This window comes from Oncorhynchus mykiss, chromosome 14 (assembly GCF_013265735.2).
Source record: "Oncorhynchus mykiss isolate Arlee chromosome 14, USDA_OmykA_1.1, whole genome shotgun sequence".
Taxonomy (NCBI): Eukaryota; Metazoa; Chordata; class Actinopteri; order Salmoniformes; family Salmonidae; genus Oncorhynchus; species Oncorhynchus mykiss.
The window spans coordinates 42,954,042-42,972,090 of record NC_048578.1 but is presented as its reverse complement, the minus strand read 5'-3'; the positions used below and the strand labels follow the sequence as shown (position 1 = coordinate 42,972,090).

Genomic DNA, 18,049 nt, shown 5'->3' with positions numbered 1-18,049 from the left:
ACACCCCAACCACCCTAACCGGTCACCAGCAACACCCCAACCACCCTAACCTGTCACCAGAAACACCTCAACCACCCTAACCTGTCACCAGCAACACCCCAACCAGTCACCAGAAACACCCCAACCACCCTAACCTGTCACCAGCAACACCCCAACCACCCTAACCTGTCACCAGCAACACCCCAACCACCCTAACCGGTCACCAGAAACACCCCAACCATCCTAACCTGTCACCAGCAACACCCTAACCTGTCACCAGCAACACCCCAACCACCCTAACCGGTCACCAGAAACAACCCAACCACCCTAACCTGTCACCAGCAACACCCTAACCTGTCACCAGCAACACCCCAACCACCCTAACCTGTCACCAGCAACACCCCAACCACCCTAACCTGTCACCAGCAACACCACAACCACCCTAACCTGTCACCAGAAACACCCCAACCACCCTAACCTGTCACCAGAAACACCCCAACCACCCTAACCTGTCACCAGCAACACCCCAACCACCCTAACCAGTCACCAGAAACACCCCAACCACCCTAACCTGTCACCAGAAACACCCCAACCAGTCACCAGAAACACCCCAACCACCCTAACCTGTCACCAGCAACACCCCAACCACCCTAACCTGTCACCAGCAACACCCCAACCACCCTAACCGGTCACCAGCAACACCCCAACCACCCTAACCTGTCACCAGAAACACCTCAACCACCCTAACCTGTCACCAGCAACACCCCAACCAGTCACCAGAAACACCCCAACCACCCTAACCTGTCACCAGAAACACCCCAACCACACCAACCAGTCACCAGCAACACCCCAACCACCCTAACCTGTCACCAGCAACACCCCAACCACCCTAACCGGTCACCAGCAACAACCCAACCACCCTAACCGGTCACCAGCAACACCCCAACCACCCTAACCTGTCACCAGCAACACCCCAACCACCCTAACCGGTCACCAGAAACACCCCAATCACCCTAACCTGTCATCAGCAACACCCCAACCCGTCACCAGAAACACCCCAACCATGTAGGGGTTTAAATCACTAGAGTTAGGGGCAGAAAGACTAGGAGGGTTAGGGATTATGGTACATACTTCTCTGGTTTGAGGTCTCTGTAAACTATGCCCAGATGGTGCAGGTGGTCGAGGGCCAGAGCCAGCTCTGCTAGGTAGAATTTGACATCTTCCTCTGTAAACATAACCTAGTGAGAACTGGACACATTTACTGTCTGGCCTCGGAGGGAAGAGTCATAGGCAACACATTATAATGTTACATTCCTAAATACAGTTAGAGCTACACAAAACATTATATACATTATATAAATAATACTATTTACACATTTAAATACAGCCATATTCTTTATAGCATTATACACTATGGCCAGTTTATTAGGTACACCACTCCCGTTCATGATAATGGTTAGCTCCTACAGACAGTGAGTCATGTGGCTTGTTATATAAAGCAGGCAGATAGGCATCGAGCCATTCAATCACTGTTCGACTGAACGTTAGAATGGGAAAAACGAGTGACCTAAGCGACTCTGAGCCGGTCTCCTGGCCTTTTGACACACACAACAGTGCCTAGGGTTTACCCGAGAACCGAGCGACAAACACAAAAGAATCGTGCAAGCTAACAGGCGGGCCACAAACAGGCAAATAACGGTGCGGTACAACAGTGGTAGAACAGCATCGCGGAATGCACAACTCGTCGGTGCTTATCACAGATGGGATATTGCACCGGGATCCAGACGACCACACCGGGATCCAGACGACCACACCGGGATCCAGACGACCACACCGGGATCCAGACGACCACACCGGGATCCAGACGACCACACCGGGATCCAGACGACCACACCGGGTTCCAGACGACCACACCGGGTTCCAGACGACCACACCGGGTTCCAGACGACCACACCGGGATCCAGACGACCACACCGGGATCCAGACGACCACACCGGGTTCCAGACGACCACACCGGGTTCCAGACGACCACACCGGGTTCCAGACGACCACACCGGGTTCCACTCTTATAGTTGGCAAGTGATCACCCACACTGGACAATTGAGGACTGGAGAAACATTGCCTGGTGCGATGAATCCCGGTTCCTGTTGCATCGTGCTGAGAGTCAGGATTTGGCGTAAACAGTCCATGGCCCCATCCTGCCTGGTTTCAACGGTACAGGCTGGTGGGGGTGGTGTAATGGCGTGGGGAATGTTGTCCTGGCACACGCTAGCAATGTTTGAACGCCACATCTTGTAAAATCCATGCCCCAAAGAATTCTGACTGCTCTGGAAGCAAAAGGGGATCCTACCCAGTAGTAGATGGGTGTACCTTATAAACTGGCCATTGACTGTATATTTAAATGCAGTCAAAAGCAAAGTGAATAACCCACATCTTGGGATATTATTTCTAATAGACTATAGCAGTAGAAAGGTGTCTCACCTCTTTGGATAAGCGCGTGAAGACGTCTCCTCCCCTGAGAAAGTCCAGGATTAAATAGAGCTTCCCTTCGGTCTGGAAGGCTGAGAGACAAGAAGCGTTAGACACCTCTATAGTCAGAACAATGACAGAGTGACTAACCGTAATGCAACTTGACTATGAAGGGGAGAGAGGGTAGAGGTGAAGGGTCAGGGGTTAAAGATCAGACTAACCGTAGTGCAACTTGACTATGAAGGGGTGATTGACCTCCACTAAAATGTCTCGCTCCATCTTGGTGCGAACTCTGTCCCTGACTGGACAGACAAAGAGAGAGAGACAGATACAGGGTGACAGACCGAGGCACAGGGTGACAGACCGAGGCACAGGGTGACAGACCGAGGCACAGGGCGACAGACCGAGGCACAGGGCGACAGACCGAGGCACAGGGCGACAGACCGAGGCACAGGGCGACAGACAGATACAGGGTGACAGACCGAGGCACAGGGTGACAGACCGAGGCACAGGGTGACAGACCGAGGCACAGGGCGACAGACCGAGGCACAGGGCGACAGACCGAGGCACAGGGCGACAGACCGAGGCACAGGGCGACAGACCGAGGCACAGGGCGACAGACCGAGGCACAGGGCGACAGACCGAGGCACAGGGCGACAGACACACACACACACACACACACACGAGATTCCAGACAAACAGGGCCATTAGTTTCTACAATATGATATGCATCTATAAAGCATTGAAGTGAGCATAGTGTCAGAGAGACCATCTGAGAGAACATGCATGATGATAACTGGACTGTTACCTTTCAACGAAGCCTTCTTGAGGACTTTCATTGCATATAACTGACCCGCGTCTGGACCTGTGACCTTCCGGACCAGAAAAACCTTTCCGAAGGAACCCTGCCCCAGGACCTTAAGCAGCTCAAACTGCCTCGGGTCAGCCTTCTCACAGCCCTCCTTCACATGGTGGGTGATATGGATCTCTGAATATGACGTAACCTCATCCTACACACACACACACACACACACACACACACACACACACACACAGTTAGTACTGCATGCACACACAAAATATATACGCACATACAACCCCTTATTCAAGTAGGTCACCAGTGGTGGGAACATCTGCCCTACAATCGACGGTCAAGCCATCCACCCTCTCCAACTTGGGAGTCAACTTTGACCCTTCTCTGTCCTGTGATGCCCATATAAACCGTATCCGCTAACATGTTTCTATCTAAGAAACATTGCCCGGGCCAAACTATAGCTCTCCCAGCCAGATACAGAGAAACTAGCCCACACCTAAATGTTTTCCCGGATTGACTACAGCTCTGGGTTTGGCCTGGCTAGGCCGTAATTGTAGATAAGAATTTGCTCTTAACTGACTTGACGAGTTAGATAAAGGTTCAATAAAACAAACATTCTCCAGAATAGTGCAGCCTGACCAGGACCAAGACGTCCGCACACATCACCCCCATCCTTACTGAACTGGCCTCCAGTCAACTAGTGGATCGACTCCAGAATCCCCCTCATAGTCTTTACAGTCTAGAATAGACTAAGGGACCTCTCATGCCCCTTGCCTACGGATTCTCTCCTTGAACATCTGAGAGTCACCCCATTAATCGGAACCTCTAAAACGGGACATAAAACCCATTTCTAAATACTGTTTTTCTTCAAGTCCTAATCTGGAAAGTGATTTTAGCACCTAGCCTATCTACTGATTCTAAATGTATTGTTTTTATTTGATCTTTTTTTATGCATTTAACATATACTGTACACAACCTCTACCAGGAACACTATCCTCTACTAGGAACACTATTCTCTACTATCCTCTACCAGGAACACTATCCTCTACTATCCTCTTCCAGGAACACTATCCTCTACTATCCTCTTCCAGGAACACTATCCTCTACCGGGAACACTATCCTCTACTAGGAACACTATCCTCTACTATCCTCTACCAGGAACACTATCCTCTACCAGGAACACTATCCTCTACTAGGAACACTATTCTCTACTATCCTCTACCAGGAACACTATCCTCTACTATCCTCTTCCAGGAACACTATCCTCTACTATCCTCTTCCAGGAACACTATCCTCTACCGGGAACACTATCCTCTACTAGGAACACTATCCTCTACTATCCTCTACCAGGAACACTATCCTCTACTATCCTCTACCAGGAACACTATCCTCTACTAGGAACACTATCCTCTACTATCCTCTACCAGGAACACTATCCTCTACTATCCTCTACCAGGAACACTATCCTCTACTATCCTAAACCAGGAACACTATCCTCTACCAGGAACACTATTCTCTACTATCCTCTACCAGGAACACTATCCTCTACTATCCTAAACCAGGAACACTATCCTCTACCAGGAACACTATCCTCTACAATCCTCTACCAGGAAAACTATCCTCTACTATCCTAAACCAGGAACACTATCCTCTACCAGGAACACTATCCTCTACTATCCTCTACCAGGAACACTATCCTCTACCAGGAACACTATCCTCTACCGGGAACACTATCCTCTACTATCCTCTTCTAGGAACACTATCCTCTACCGGGAACACTATCCTCTACCAGGAACACTATCCTCTACTATCCTCTACCAGGAACACTATCCTCTACCAGGAACACTATCCTCTACCGGGAACACTATCCTCTACTATCCTCTTCTAGGAACACTATCCTCTACCGGGAACACTATCCTCTACCAGGAACACTATCCTCTACTAGGAACACTATCCTCTACTAGGAACACTATCCTCTACTATCCTCTACCAGGAACACTATCCTCTACTATCCTAAACCAGGAACACTATCCTCTACTATCCTAAACCAGGAACACTATCCTCTACCGGGAACACTATCCTCTACCAGGAACACTATCCTCTACTATCCTCTACCAGGAACACTATCCTCGACTATCCTCTACCGGGAACACTATCCTCTACTAGGTACACTATCCTCTACCAGGAACACTAAGTACACTATCCTCTACCAGGTACACTAGCCTCTACCAGGTACACTAGCCTCTACCAGGAACACTATCCTCTACCAGGAACACTATCCTCTATCAGGTACACTATCCTCTACCAGGTACACTATCCTCTACCAGGTACACTATCCTCTACCAGGTACACTATCCTCTACTATCCTCTACCAGGAACACTATCCTCTACTATCCTCTACCAGGAACACTATCCACTACTATCCTCTACCAGGTACACTATCCTCTACCAGGTACACTATCCTCTACCAGGTACACTATCCTCTACCAGGTACACTATCCTCTACTATCCTCTACCAGGTACACTATCCTCTACTATCCTCTACCAGGTACACTGTCCACTACCAGGAACACTATCCTCTACCAGGAACACTATCCTCTACTATCCTCTACCAGGAACACTATCCTTTACCGAGAACACTATCCTCTACCGGGAACACTATCCTCTACCAGGTACACTATCCTCTACTATCCTCTACCAGGAACACTATCCTCTACTATCCTCTACCAGGAACACTATCCTCTACCAGGAACACTATCCACTACCAGGTACACTATCCTCTACTATCCTCTACCAGGTACACTATCCTCTACCAGGAACACTATCCACTACCAGGAACACTATCCACTACCAGGTACACTATCCTCTACTATCCTCTACCAGGTACACTATCCTCTACCAGGAACACTATCCACTACCAGGAACACTATCCTCTACCAGGAACACTACCAGGTACACTATCCTCTACCAGGTACACTATCCTCTACCAGGAACATTATCCTCTACCAGGTACACTGTCCTGAAAAGCTCTATACAAATGACTATTATTATTGCTACTACTACTGTGCACACCCCCCATGTTCCTCACACAGTGAGACACACGCCCCCCATTTTCCTCACACAGTGACACCCACCCCCCATGTTCCTCACACAGTGACACCCACCACCCATGTTCCTCACACAGTGACACCCACCCCCCATGTTCCTCACACAGTGACACACGCCCCCCATGTTCCTCACACAGTGACACACCCCCCATGTTCCTCACAGTGAGACACACCCCCCATGTTACTCACAGTGAGACAACCCCCCCCATGTTCCTCACACAGTGAGACAACCCCCCCCATGTTCCTCACACAGTGAGACAACCCCCCCATGTTCCTCACGCAGTGAGACACCCCCCATGTTCCTCACCCCCCATGTTCCTCACCCAGTGAGACATCCCCCATGTTCCTCACCCAGTGAGACACACCCCCCATGTTCCTCACCCAGTGAGACACACCCCCCCCATGTTCCTCACCCAGTGAGACACACCCCCCCCATGTTCCTCACCCAGTGAGACACACCCCCCATGTTCCTCACCCAGTGAGACCCACCCCCCATGTTCCTCACCCAGTGAGACCCACCCCCCATGTTCCTCACACAGTGAGACACACCCCCCATGTTCCTCACACAGTGAGACACCCCCCCCATGTTCCTCATACAGTGAGACACACCCTCCATGTTACTCACACCCTCCATGTTTCTCACACAGTGACACAGACCCTCCATGTTACTCACACAATGAGTAAAAGACTCTCCCTCGTCCATGGGCTCATCCAGGATCTGGTGACCATTAACCTGGAACACACACACACACACACACAGTAAACAACCACGTCAACACAATACAAATCACACATCAACAGAGCTGACACACAACACGATGGGAGCGTTCCAGCAGGTCAATTTGGCAAGTCAATGACAACAAGAGCTGTTCCCGACAAAATAAAATCTTAGTCGATGGAAAGTCGCCTGTTCATTCAACCAATCGGACATTTTTAAATGAGTATTTTTCCATATATAGACACACCCTGTGTTTCATAAAAAATCAACTATATGCATTGAGCTTGAATGATGCTTAAAGCGTATGGTTTGATGAAATGAGACAAATGCCCCAAGAGGGAGTTAGAGATCTAGATGACCAGAATAAAAAAACTATTCTCCTCCTGCTTGCTTTCACAGATTCTGCCATTATTCCTGAAGTTGCCGGTAAAAGGCTACACGAGGAGACTGCAGCCTTTCTCATGTGGAATGCCAATTTATCTTACCATTTCACCGATCTGCGTGCGTGCAAGTTATGGTTTTCCTATGTATATTTTTGTGAAAGCTTCATTTAATTGATAACATCTTCATACCTCAAAATCATTGTCATGGGGTTAACCAAAATTATATATAAATCTAAATGCAAATGATACCAACCAAAAAATGTACTTCTATTGCCAACTACAGCACATTCGGGAAAGTATTCAGACCACTTGACTTTTATTACATTTTGTTAAAATGGATTAAATATATGTTTTCCTCATCTACATACAATACCCCATAATGACAAAGCGGAAACAGGTTTGATTTTTTTTTGCAAAAATAAAATAAAATATACGTTAGTATTCAGTCCCTTTGCGATGAGACGATGAGCCCAGGTGCATCCTGTTTCCATTTATTATCCTTAATGTTTCTACAACTTGATTGGAGTCCACCTGTGGAAAATGTAATTGGTTGGACATGATTTGGAAAGGCACACACCTGTCTATAGAAGGTCCCACAGTTGACAGCGCATGTTAGAGCAAAAACCAATCCATGAGGTCGGAGGAAATGTCCATAGCGCTCAGAGACAGGATTGTGTCCAGGCACAGATCTGGGGAAGGGTACCAAAAGGTCCCCAAGAACACAGTGGCCTCCATCATTATTAAATTGAAGAAGTTTGGAACAACCAGGACTCTTCCTAGAGCTGGCCGTCCAGATAAACTGATCAATCGGGGAGAAGGGCCTTGGTCAGGGAGTTGACCAAGAAACCGATGGTCACTATGACAGCACTCCAGAGTTCCTCTGTGGAGATGGGAGAACATTCCAGAAGGACAATCATCTCCGCAGCACTACACCAATCAGGCCTTTATGGTAGACTGGCCAGACGGAAGCCACTTCTCAGTAAAAGGCACGACAGCCGGCTTGGAGTTTGACAAAAGGCACCTAAAGGACTCTCAGACAATTAGAAACAAGATTCTCTGATCTGATGAAACCAAGATTGAACTCTTTGGCCTGAATGCCAAGCGTCACATCTGGAAGAAACCTGGCACCATCCCTACAGTGAAGCATGGTGGTGGCAGCATCATGCTGTGGGGATGTTTTTCAGCGGCAGGGACTGGGAGACTAGTCAGGATCGAGGGAAAGATGAACGGAGCAAAGCACAGGGAGACCCTTGATGAAAATCTGCTCCAGAGCACGCAGGACCTCAGACTGGGGCAAAGGTTCACCTTCCAACAGGACAACAACCCTAAGCACAAAGCCAAGACAACGCAGGAGTGGCTTCGGGACAAGTCTCTGAATGTCCTTGAGTGTCCCAGCCAGAGCCCGGACTTGAACCCGATCAAACATCTCTGGAGACCTGAAAATAGCTGTGCAATGGCGCTCCCCATCCAACCTGACAGAGCTTGATAGGCTCTTCAGAGAAAAGAAACTCCCCAAATAGAGCTGTGCCAAGCTTGTAGTGCCATACCCAAGAAGACTTGAGGCTGTAAACGCTGCCAAAGGTGCTTCATCAAAGTACCGAGTAAAGGATCTAAATACTTATGTTCATGTGATTTATTTTTATACATACATATTTGCACAAATTTCTGAACCTGTTTTTGCTTTGTCATTATGGGGTATTGTGAGTAGATTGATGAGGGGAAAAAACTATTTAAATCAATTTTAGAATAACGTAACAAAATGTGGAAAAAGTTAGTGTCTGAATACTTTCCAAGGGCACTGTAATATTCACTACCGGTCAACAGTTTTAGAACACCTACTCATTCAAGGGTGTTTCTTTATTTTTACATTGTAGAATAATAGAATAGACATCAAAACTATGAAATAACACATATGGAATCATTTAGTAACCAATAGTGTTAAATCAAAATATATTTTATATTTGAGATTCTTCATATTGCCACCCTTTGCCTTGATGACAGCTATGCACACTCTTGGCATTCTCTCAACCAGCTTCACCTGGAATGCTTTTCCAACAGTCTTGAAGGAGTACCCACATATGCTGAGCACTTGTTGGCTGCTTTTCCTTCACTCTGCAGTCCGACTTATCCCAAACCATATAAATTTGGTTGAGGTTGGGTGGTTGTGAAGGTCAGGTCATCTGATGCAGCACGCCATCACTCTGCTTCTTAGTCAAATGGCCCTTACACAGCCTGGAGGTGTTGTGGGTCATTGTCCTGTTGAAAAACAAATACTAAGCCCAAACTAGATGGGATGGCGTATCGCTGCAAAATGCTGTGGTAGCCATGCTGGTTAAGTGTGCTTGAATTCTAAATAAATCACTGACAGTGTCACCAGCAAATCACCCCCCACTAAAACCTCCTCCTCCATTTTTTACAGTTGGAAACACACATGCGGAGATCATCTGTTCACCCACACTGCATCTCACAAAGACACGGCAGTTGGAACCAAAAATCTCCAATTTGGACTCCAGATCAAATGACAAGTCCATTGCTTGTGTTTCTTGGCCCAAGCAAGTCTCTTCTTATCATTGGTGTCCTTTAGTGGTGGTTTCTTTGCAGCAATTCGACCATGAAGGCCTGACACAGAGTCTTCACTCCTCCTGACTCACAGTAGTACCCGCAAATCACCAGTCTCAAAGTCAACAGTGAATAGACGACCCTGGAATGCAGGCCTTCTGGCAGAGATACAAAGAAAAAACAATATCTCACACTGGCCAATATATTTTTTTTATTAAGATGGGCAAAGGAATACAGACATTGGACAGAGGAACTCTGCCTACAAGGCCAGCATCCCAGAGTCACCTCTTCACTGTTGACGTTGAGACTGGTACTATTTAATGAAGCTGCCAGTTGAGGACTTTTGAGGCGTCTGTTTCTCAAACTAGACACTAATGTACTTGTCCCCATGTTCAGTTGTGCACCGGGGCCTCCCACACCTCTTTCTATTCCGCTTAGAGCCAGTTTGCACTGTTCTATGAAGGGAGTAGTACACAGCGTTGTATGAGTTCTTCCGTTTCTTGGCAATTTCTCACATGGAATAGCTTTCATTTCTCAGTACAAGAATAGACTGATGAGTTTCAGAAGAAAGTGCTTTGTTTCTGGCCATTTTGAGCCTGTAATCGAACCCACAAATGCTAATGCTCCAGATACTCAACTGGTCTAAAGAAGGACAGTTTTATTGCTTCTTTAAATCAGAACAACAGTTTTCAGCTGTGCTAACATAATTGCAAAAGGGGTTTCTAATGCTCAATTAGCCTTTTAAAATGATCAACTAACACAACGTGCCATTGGAACACAGGAGTGATGGTTGCTGATTATGGGCCTCTGTACACCTATGTAGATATTCCACAAAAAAATCTGCTGTTTCCAGCTACAATAGTCATTTACAACATTAACAATGTCTACACTGTATTTCTGATCAATTTGATGTTATTTTAATGGACAAAAAAAGTGCTTTTCTTATTTATATGTGAGACTCCGTGTACACAGAGCATATGTCTACATATCGACTGCATGAACTTGTGATCAAAGTTCATGCAGGTTTTTTATGAAGCCGCCTCAAGTCGCTGCAGTTACTCAAACAAGGGCAACACTGCCATGTTACACGGAGCCTTGATGTGGGTAACCGTAGGTAACAACCGTGTCCGACTGCTGTCCCAGATGCACCTCCCCTGACTTCACACCCCGACGTTCGTCTACAGTTTGTCTTACTGCTCCAGCACAGCCAATGACCCTGTTATTATGACGTCAGATCAACATTCAAACCCCCTAGAGTCGATTGACGCACCTGTGCATAACAAAACAATCCTCGTAAAAAAATCTGTCAGTTTAAGCTAGGGATATGTTTTTTTTTTGCATTGGATGAGTCTCAAGACATAGGCATCTGACAATGTCTCACTTCCGGGCTGAAAGATGGCAGAACTAGAGTGGTGTTTGTCAGACCAGGAGACATCCCGAATATCTTCTCACAAAAACATCTGTAGCGTCCGAATCTATTATGACCACTCTACGGAAAGGGGAGACTCTCACGAACATGATGGTGTTCTCCGTTCAGAGACTTCTCTGAATTCAGTAGCGTCGATGTGCCAACTTCTGTTTGGTAGTGTCCAAACCGTTTGGGCTACAAACAAGTGTCACAGGACTCCTCTGAAGGTAACCGGTACCAGGCTTTTTTAAACAAATGGAATTATGATGGTAGTTTTGAGGTGAAATGTGTAAAAAATATTGATACTTCAAAACCTTGTATCTTATTATTTATATTCTGACTGTCCTTTCTGAATGTGTTATTCAATGTGTTTCTATGTGGTTTAGTAGAAAAGGTGAAAATCAATGTTTGATCAAATCATTTTTTGATTCCTGAAAGGCTCCTAAAATTCTAAATCAAATAACTAAATTATCCATAGTATGACTATCTTAAAACAATTCCATACGTCAGCTTAGCACCCTCCCCTTCTCCAAGGTTCTAGACTGTAAAGAATGAACACCGTCTCAGTCTTCACAGCTACACATCTGGAAGGTGAGTTTTCTGTAAGTACATACTGTAGCAGAAGGAGCTCTATGTTGGTGTCCTCTGGTACATTGTAATGCCTCGATTCCATCTGAAATACACAGTAAATTATTGAAAGCTTCATCTACTTTCCCTCCCAAATTGGAAAACTTAGTTGTGGTATTGTGTAAAAAGATATGACTTCACAATTTAAAAATGGCTGAATTTGTAAAAATTGAAATTATTGTTAGCTGTTTTGGATATTGTCAAGATCTAGGTCGATATCTTCAGGACTAATTTAGAAGTAAAGAGAACATAAAACCTCTTAACATTTATCCTGTCTACTCTGGAGATTAATATTATATAGTCCTACTGCAAGATATGTATTGCCACAATGATGTTTGTACTTCAAACTATGTATTTTAATATTTATTTATTTATTTATAAAGCCCACATAATCTCAAAAAATACGACTCTACCGGAAACCCAAGACACTACTATCCTTTAAATACACCAGCCTCTACCAGGTACACCAGCCTCTACTATTCTCTCCAGATACACCAGCCTCTACCAGGTACACCAGCCTCCACTATTCTCTCCAGATACACCAGCCTCTACCAGGTACACCAGACTCTACTATGATCCACCAGGAACACACTCCTCCACCAGATACACCAGCCTCTACTATCCTCCACCAGATACACCAATCTCTACTATCCTCAACCAGATACACCAGTCTCTACCAGGAACACCAGCCTCTACTATCCTCCACCAGATACACCAGCCTCTACCAGATACACCAGCCTCTACTATCCTCCACCAGATACACCAATCTCTACTATCCTCTAGCAGATACACCAGCCTCTACTAGATACACCAGCCTCTACCAGATACACCAGCCTCTACCAGATACACCAGCCTCTACCAGATACACCAGCCTCTACCAGATACACCAGCCTCTACCAGATACACCAGCCTCTACCAGATACACCAGCCTCTAATATCCTCCACCAGATACACCAGCCTCTACTATCCTCCACCAGGAACACCAGGCTCTACTATCCTCCACCAGGAACACCAGCCTCTACCAGATAAACCAGCCTCTACTATCCTCCACCAGGAACACCAGCCCCTACTATCCTTCACCAGGAACACCAGTTTCTTCCAGATACACCACACTCTACTATCCTCCACCAGGAACACCAGCCTCTACTATCCTCCACCAGGAACACCAGCCTCTACTATCCTCCACCAGGAACACCAGTTTCTTCCAGATACACCAGCCTCTACTATCCTCCACCAGGAACACTAGCCTCTACTATCCTCCACCAGGAACACCAGCCTCTTCCAGATACACCAGCCTCTACTACCAGTTTCTTCCAGAAACACCAGCCTCTACCAGATACACCAGCCTCTACCAGATACACCAGCAGATACACCAGCAGATACAACAGCCTCTTCCAGATACACCAGCCTCTTCCAGATACACCAGCCTCTTCCAGATACACCAGCCTCTACTATCCTCCACCAGGAACACCAGCCACTACTGTCCTCCACCAGGAACACCAGCCTCTACTATCCTCCAACAGATACACCAGCCTCTACCAGATACACCAGCCTCTACTATTCTCAACCAGGAACACCAGCATCTTCCAGATACACCAGCATCTTCCACCAGGAACACCAGCCTCTACTATCTTCCAACAGGAACACCAGCCTCTACTATCCTCCACCAGCCTCTACCAGATACACCAGCCTCTACTATCCTCCACCAGATACACCAGTCTCTACCAGATACACCAATCTCTACTATCCTCCACCAGATACACCAGCCTCTACTATCCTCCAACAGGAACACCAGCCTCTTCTAGATACACCAGGAACACCAGCCTCTACTATCCTCCACCAGGAACACCAGCCTCTTCTAGATACACCAGGAACACCAGCCTCTACTATCCTCCAACAGGAACACCAGCCTCTTCTAGATACACCAGGAACACCAGCCTCTACTATCCTCCACCAGATAAACCAGCCTCTACTATCCTCCATCAGGAACACCAGCCTCTACTATCCTCCGCCAGGGACACCAGCCTCTTCCAGATACACCAGCCTCTACTATCCTCCACCAGGAACACCAGCCTCTACTATCCTCCACCAGGAACATCAGCCTTTACTATCCTCTACCAGGAACACCAGCCTCTTCCAGATACACCAGCCTCTACTACCTTCCACCACCCTCTACTATCCTCAACCAGGAACACCAGCCTCTTCCAGATACACCAGCATCTTCCAACAGGAACACCAACCTCTACTATCCTCCACCAGGAACACCAGCCTCTACCAGATACACCAGCCTCTACCAAATACACCAGCTTCTACTATCCTCCACCAGGTACACCAGCCTCTACTATCCTCCACCAGGAACACCAGTCTCTTCCAGATACACCAGTCTCTTCCAGATACACCAGTCTCTACTATCCTCCACCAGGAACACCAGCCTCTTCTATCCTCCACCAGGAACACCAGCCTCTTCCAGATACACCAGCCTCTACTACCAGTTTCTTCCAGATACACCAGCCTCTACCAGATACACCAGCCTCTTCCAGATACATCAGCCTCTTCCAGATACATCAGCCTCTTCCAGATACACCAGCCACTACTATCCTCCACCAGGAACACCAGGCTCTACTATCGTCCACCAGGAACACCAGCCTCTACCAGATAAACCAGCCTCTACTATCCTCCACCAGATACACCAGATACACCAATCTCTACTATCCTCTAGCAGATACACCAGCCTCTACCAGATACACCAGCCTCTACCAGATACACCAGCCTCTACCAGATACACCAGCCTCTACCAGATACACCAGCCTCTAATATCCTCCACCAGATACACCAGCCTCTACTATCCTCCACCAGGAACACCAGGCTCTACTATCGTCCACCAGGAACACCAGCCTCTACCAGATAAACCAGCCTCTACTATCCTCCACCAGATACACCAGATACACCAATCTCTACTATCCTCTAGCAGATACACCAGCCTCTACCAGATACACCAGCCTCTACCAGATACACCAGCCTCTACCAGATACACCAGCCTCTACCAGATACACCAGCCTCTAATATCCTCTACCAGATACACCAGCCTCTACCAGGAACACCAGCCCCTACTATCCTTCACCATGAACACCAGCCTCTTCCAGATACACCACCCTCTACTATCCTCCACCAGGAACACCAGTCTCTACTATCCTCCACCAGGAACACCAGCCTCTTCCAGATACACCAGCCTCTACTATCCTCCACCAGGAACATCAGCCTCTACTATCCTCCACCAGGAACACCAGCTTCTACCAGGAACACCAGCCTCTACTATCCTCCACCGGGAACACCAGCCTCTACTATCCTACACCAGGAACACCAGCCTCTACTATCCTCCACCAGGAACACCAGTTTCTTCCAGATACACCAGGCTCTACTATCCTCAACCAGGAACACCAGCCTCTACCAGATACACCAGCCTCTACCAAATACACCAGCTTCTACTATCCTCCACCAGGAACACTAGCCTCTACTATCCTCTACCAGGAACACCAGCCTCTTCCAGGTACACCAGCCTCTACTATCTTCAACCACCCTCTACTATCCTCAACCAGGAACACCAGCCTCTTCCAGATACACCAGCATCTTCCACCAGGAACACCAACCTCTACTATCCTCCACCAGGAACACCAGCCTCTACCAAATACACCAGTCTCTACCAAATACACCAGCTTCTTCCAGATACATCAGCCTCTTCCAGATACATCAGCCTCTTCCAGATACACCAGCCACTACTATCCTCCACCAGGAACACCAGCCTCTACCAGATACACCAGCCTCTAATATCCTCCACCAGATACACCAGCCTCTACTATCCTCCACCAGGAACACCAGGCTCTACTATCGTCCACCAGGAACACCAGCCTCTACCAGATACACCAGCCTCTACTATCCTCCACCAGATACACCAGCCTCGACTATCCTCCACCAGGAACACCAGCCTCTACCAGATAAACCATCCTCTACTATCCTCCACCAGATACACCAGATACACCAATCTCTACTATCCTCTAGCAGATACACCAGCCTCTAGCAGATACACCAGCCTCTACCAGATACACCAGCCTCTACCAGATACACCAGCCTCTACCAGATACACCAGCCTCTACCAGATACACCAGCCTCTAATATCCTCCACCAGATACACCAGCCTCTACTATCCTCCACCAGGAACACCAGCCTCTACCAGATAAACCAGCATCTACTATCCTCCACCAGGAAAACCAGCCCCTACTATCCTTCACCAGGAACACCAGCCTCTTCCAGATACACCAGCCTCTACTATCCTCCACCAGGAACACCAGTCTCTACTATCCTCCACCAGGAACACCAGGCTCTACTATCCTTCACCAGGAACACCAGCCTCATCCAGATACACCAGTCTCTACTATCCTCCACCAGGAACATCAGCCTCTACTATCCTCCACCAGGAACACCAGCTTCTACCAGGAACACCAGCCTCTACTATCCTCCACCGGGAACACCAGCCTCTACTATCCTACACCAGGAACACCAGTTTCTTCCAGATACACTAGCCTCTACTATCCTCCACCAGGAACACCAGTTTCTTCCAGATACACCAGGCTCTACTATCCTCAACCAGGAACACCAGCCTCTACCAAATACACCAGCTTCTACTATCCTCCACCAGGAACACTAGCCTCTACTATCCTCTACCAGGTACACCAGCCTCTACTATCTTCAACCACCCTCTACTATCCTCAACCAGGAACACCAGCCTCTTCCAGATACACCAGCATCTTCCACCAGGAACACCAACCTCTACTATCCTCCACCAGGAACACCAGCCTCTACCAGATAAACCAGCCTCTACCAAATACACCAGCTTCTACTATCCTCCACCAGGTACACCAGTCTCTTCCAGATACACCAGTCTCTTCCAGATACACCAGTCTCTTCCAGATACACCAGTCTCTACTATCCTCCACCAGGAACACCAGCCTCTTCTATCCTCCACCAGGAACACCAGCCTCTTCCAGATACACCAGCCTCTACTATCCTCCACCAGGAACACCAGTCTCTACTATCCTCCACCAGGAACACCAGTCTCTACTATCCTTCACCAGGAACACCAGCCTCTTCCAGATACACCAGCCTCTACTATCCTCCACCAGGAACATCAGCCTCTACTATCCTCCACCAGGAACACCAGCCTCTTCCAGATACAACAGCCTATACTACCAGTTTCTTCCAGATACACCAGCCTCTTCCAGATACACCAGCCTCTTCCAGATACACCAGCCTCTTCCAGATACACCAGCCTCTTCCAGATACACCAGCCTCTTCCAGATACACCAGCCTCTTCCAGATACACCAGCCTCTTCCAGATACACCAGCCTCTTCCAGATACACCAGCCTCTACCAGGAACACCAGCAACTACTATCCTTCACCAGGAACACCAGCCTCTACTATCCTCAACCAGATACACCAGCCTCTACCAGATACACCAGCCTCTACCAGATACACCAGCCTCTACCAGATACACCAGCCTCTACTATCCCACACCAGATACACCAGCCTCTACCAGATACACCAATCTCTACTATCCTCTAGCAGATACACCAGCCTCTACCAGATACACCAGCCTCTACCAGATACACCAGCCTCTACCAGATACACCAGCCTCTAATATCCTCCACCAGATACACCAGCGTCTACTATCCTCCACCAGGAACACTAGGCTCTACTATCCTCCACCAGGAACACCAGCCTCTACCAGATACAACAGCCTCTACTATCCTCCACCAGGAACACCAGCCTCTTCAAGATACACCAGCATCTTCCACCAGGAACACCAGCCTCAGGAACACCAGCCTCTACTATCTTCCACCAGGAACAACAGCCTCTACTATCCCCCACCAGGAACACCAGTTTCTTCCAGATACACAAGCCTCTACTATCCTCCACCAGGAACACCAGCC

General features: G+C 47.8%; 1 protein-coding gene across 5 annotated transcripts in view; it reads right to left on the bottom strand.

The window, feature by feature from the left end:
• rps6kal (ribosomal protein S6 kinase a, like) overlaps positions 1–18,049 on the bottom strand; it is a 68,855-nt gene that overhangs the window by 44,755 nt on the left and 6,051 nt on the right. For 4 of the 5 annotated variants that reach the window (XM_036943613.1, XM_036943612.1, XM_036943611.1 and 1 more), the window contains exons 2-6: positions 7,043–7,102; positions 3,257–3,458; positions 2,670–2,750; positions 2,461–2,540; positions 1,111–1,217 (exon numbers count right to left, since the gene is read on the bottom strand). In XM_036943613.1, coding sequence (XP_036799508.1) covers positions 1,111–1,217; positions 2,461–2,540; positions 2,670–2,750; positions 3,257–3,458; positions 7,043–7,102 — 530 coding nt within the window. Of the gene's footprint in view, positions 1–1,110; positions 1,218–2,460; positions 2,541–2,669; positions 2,751–3,256; positions 3,459–7,042; positions 7,103–18,049 lie in introns of those variants that run through there. The other variant, XM_036943614.1, reaches the window with a different exon arrangement.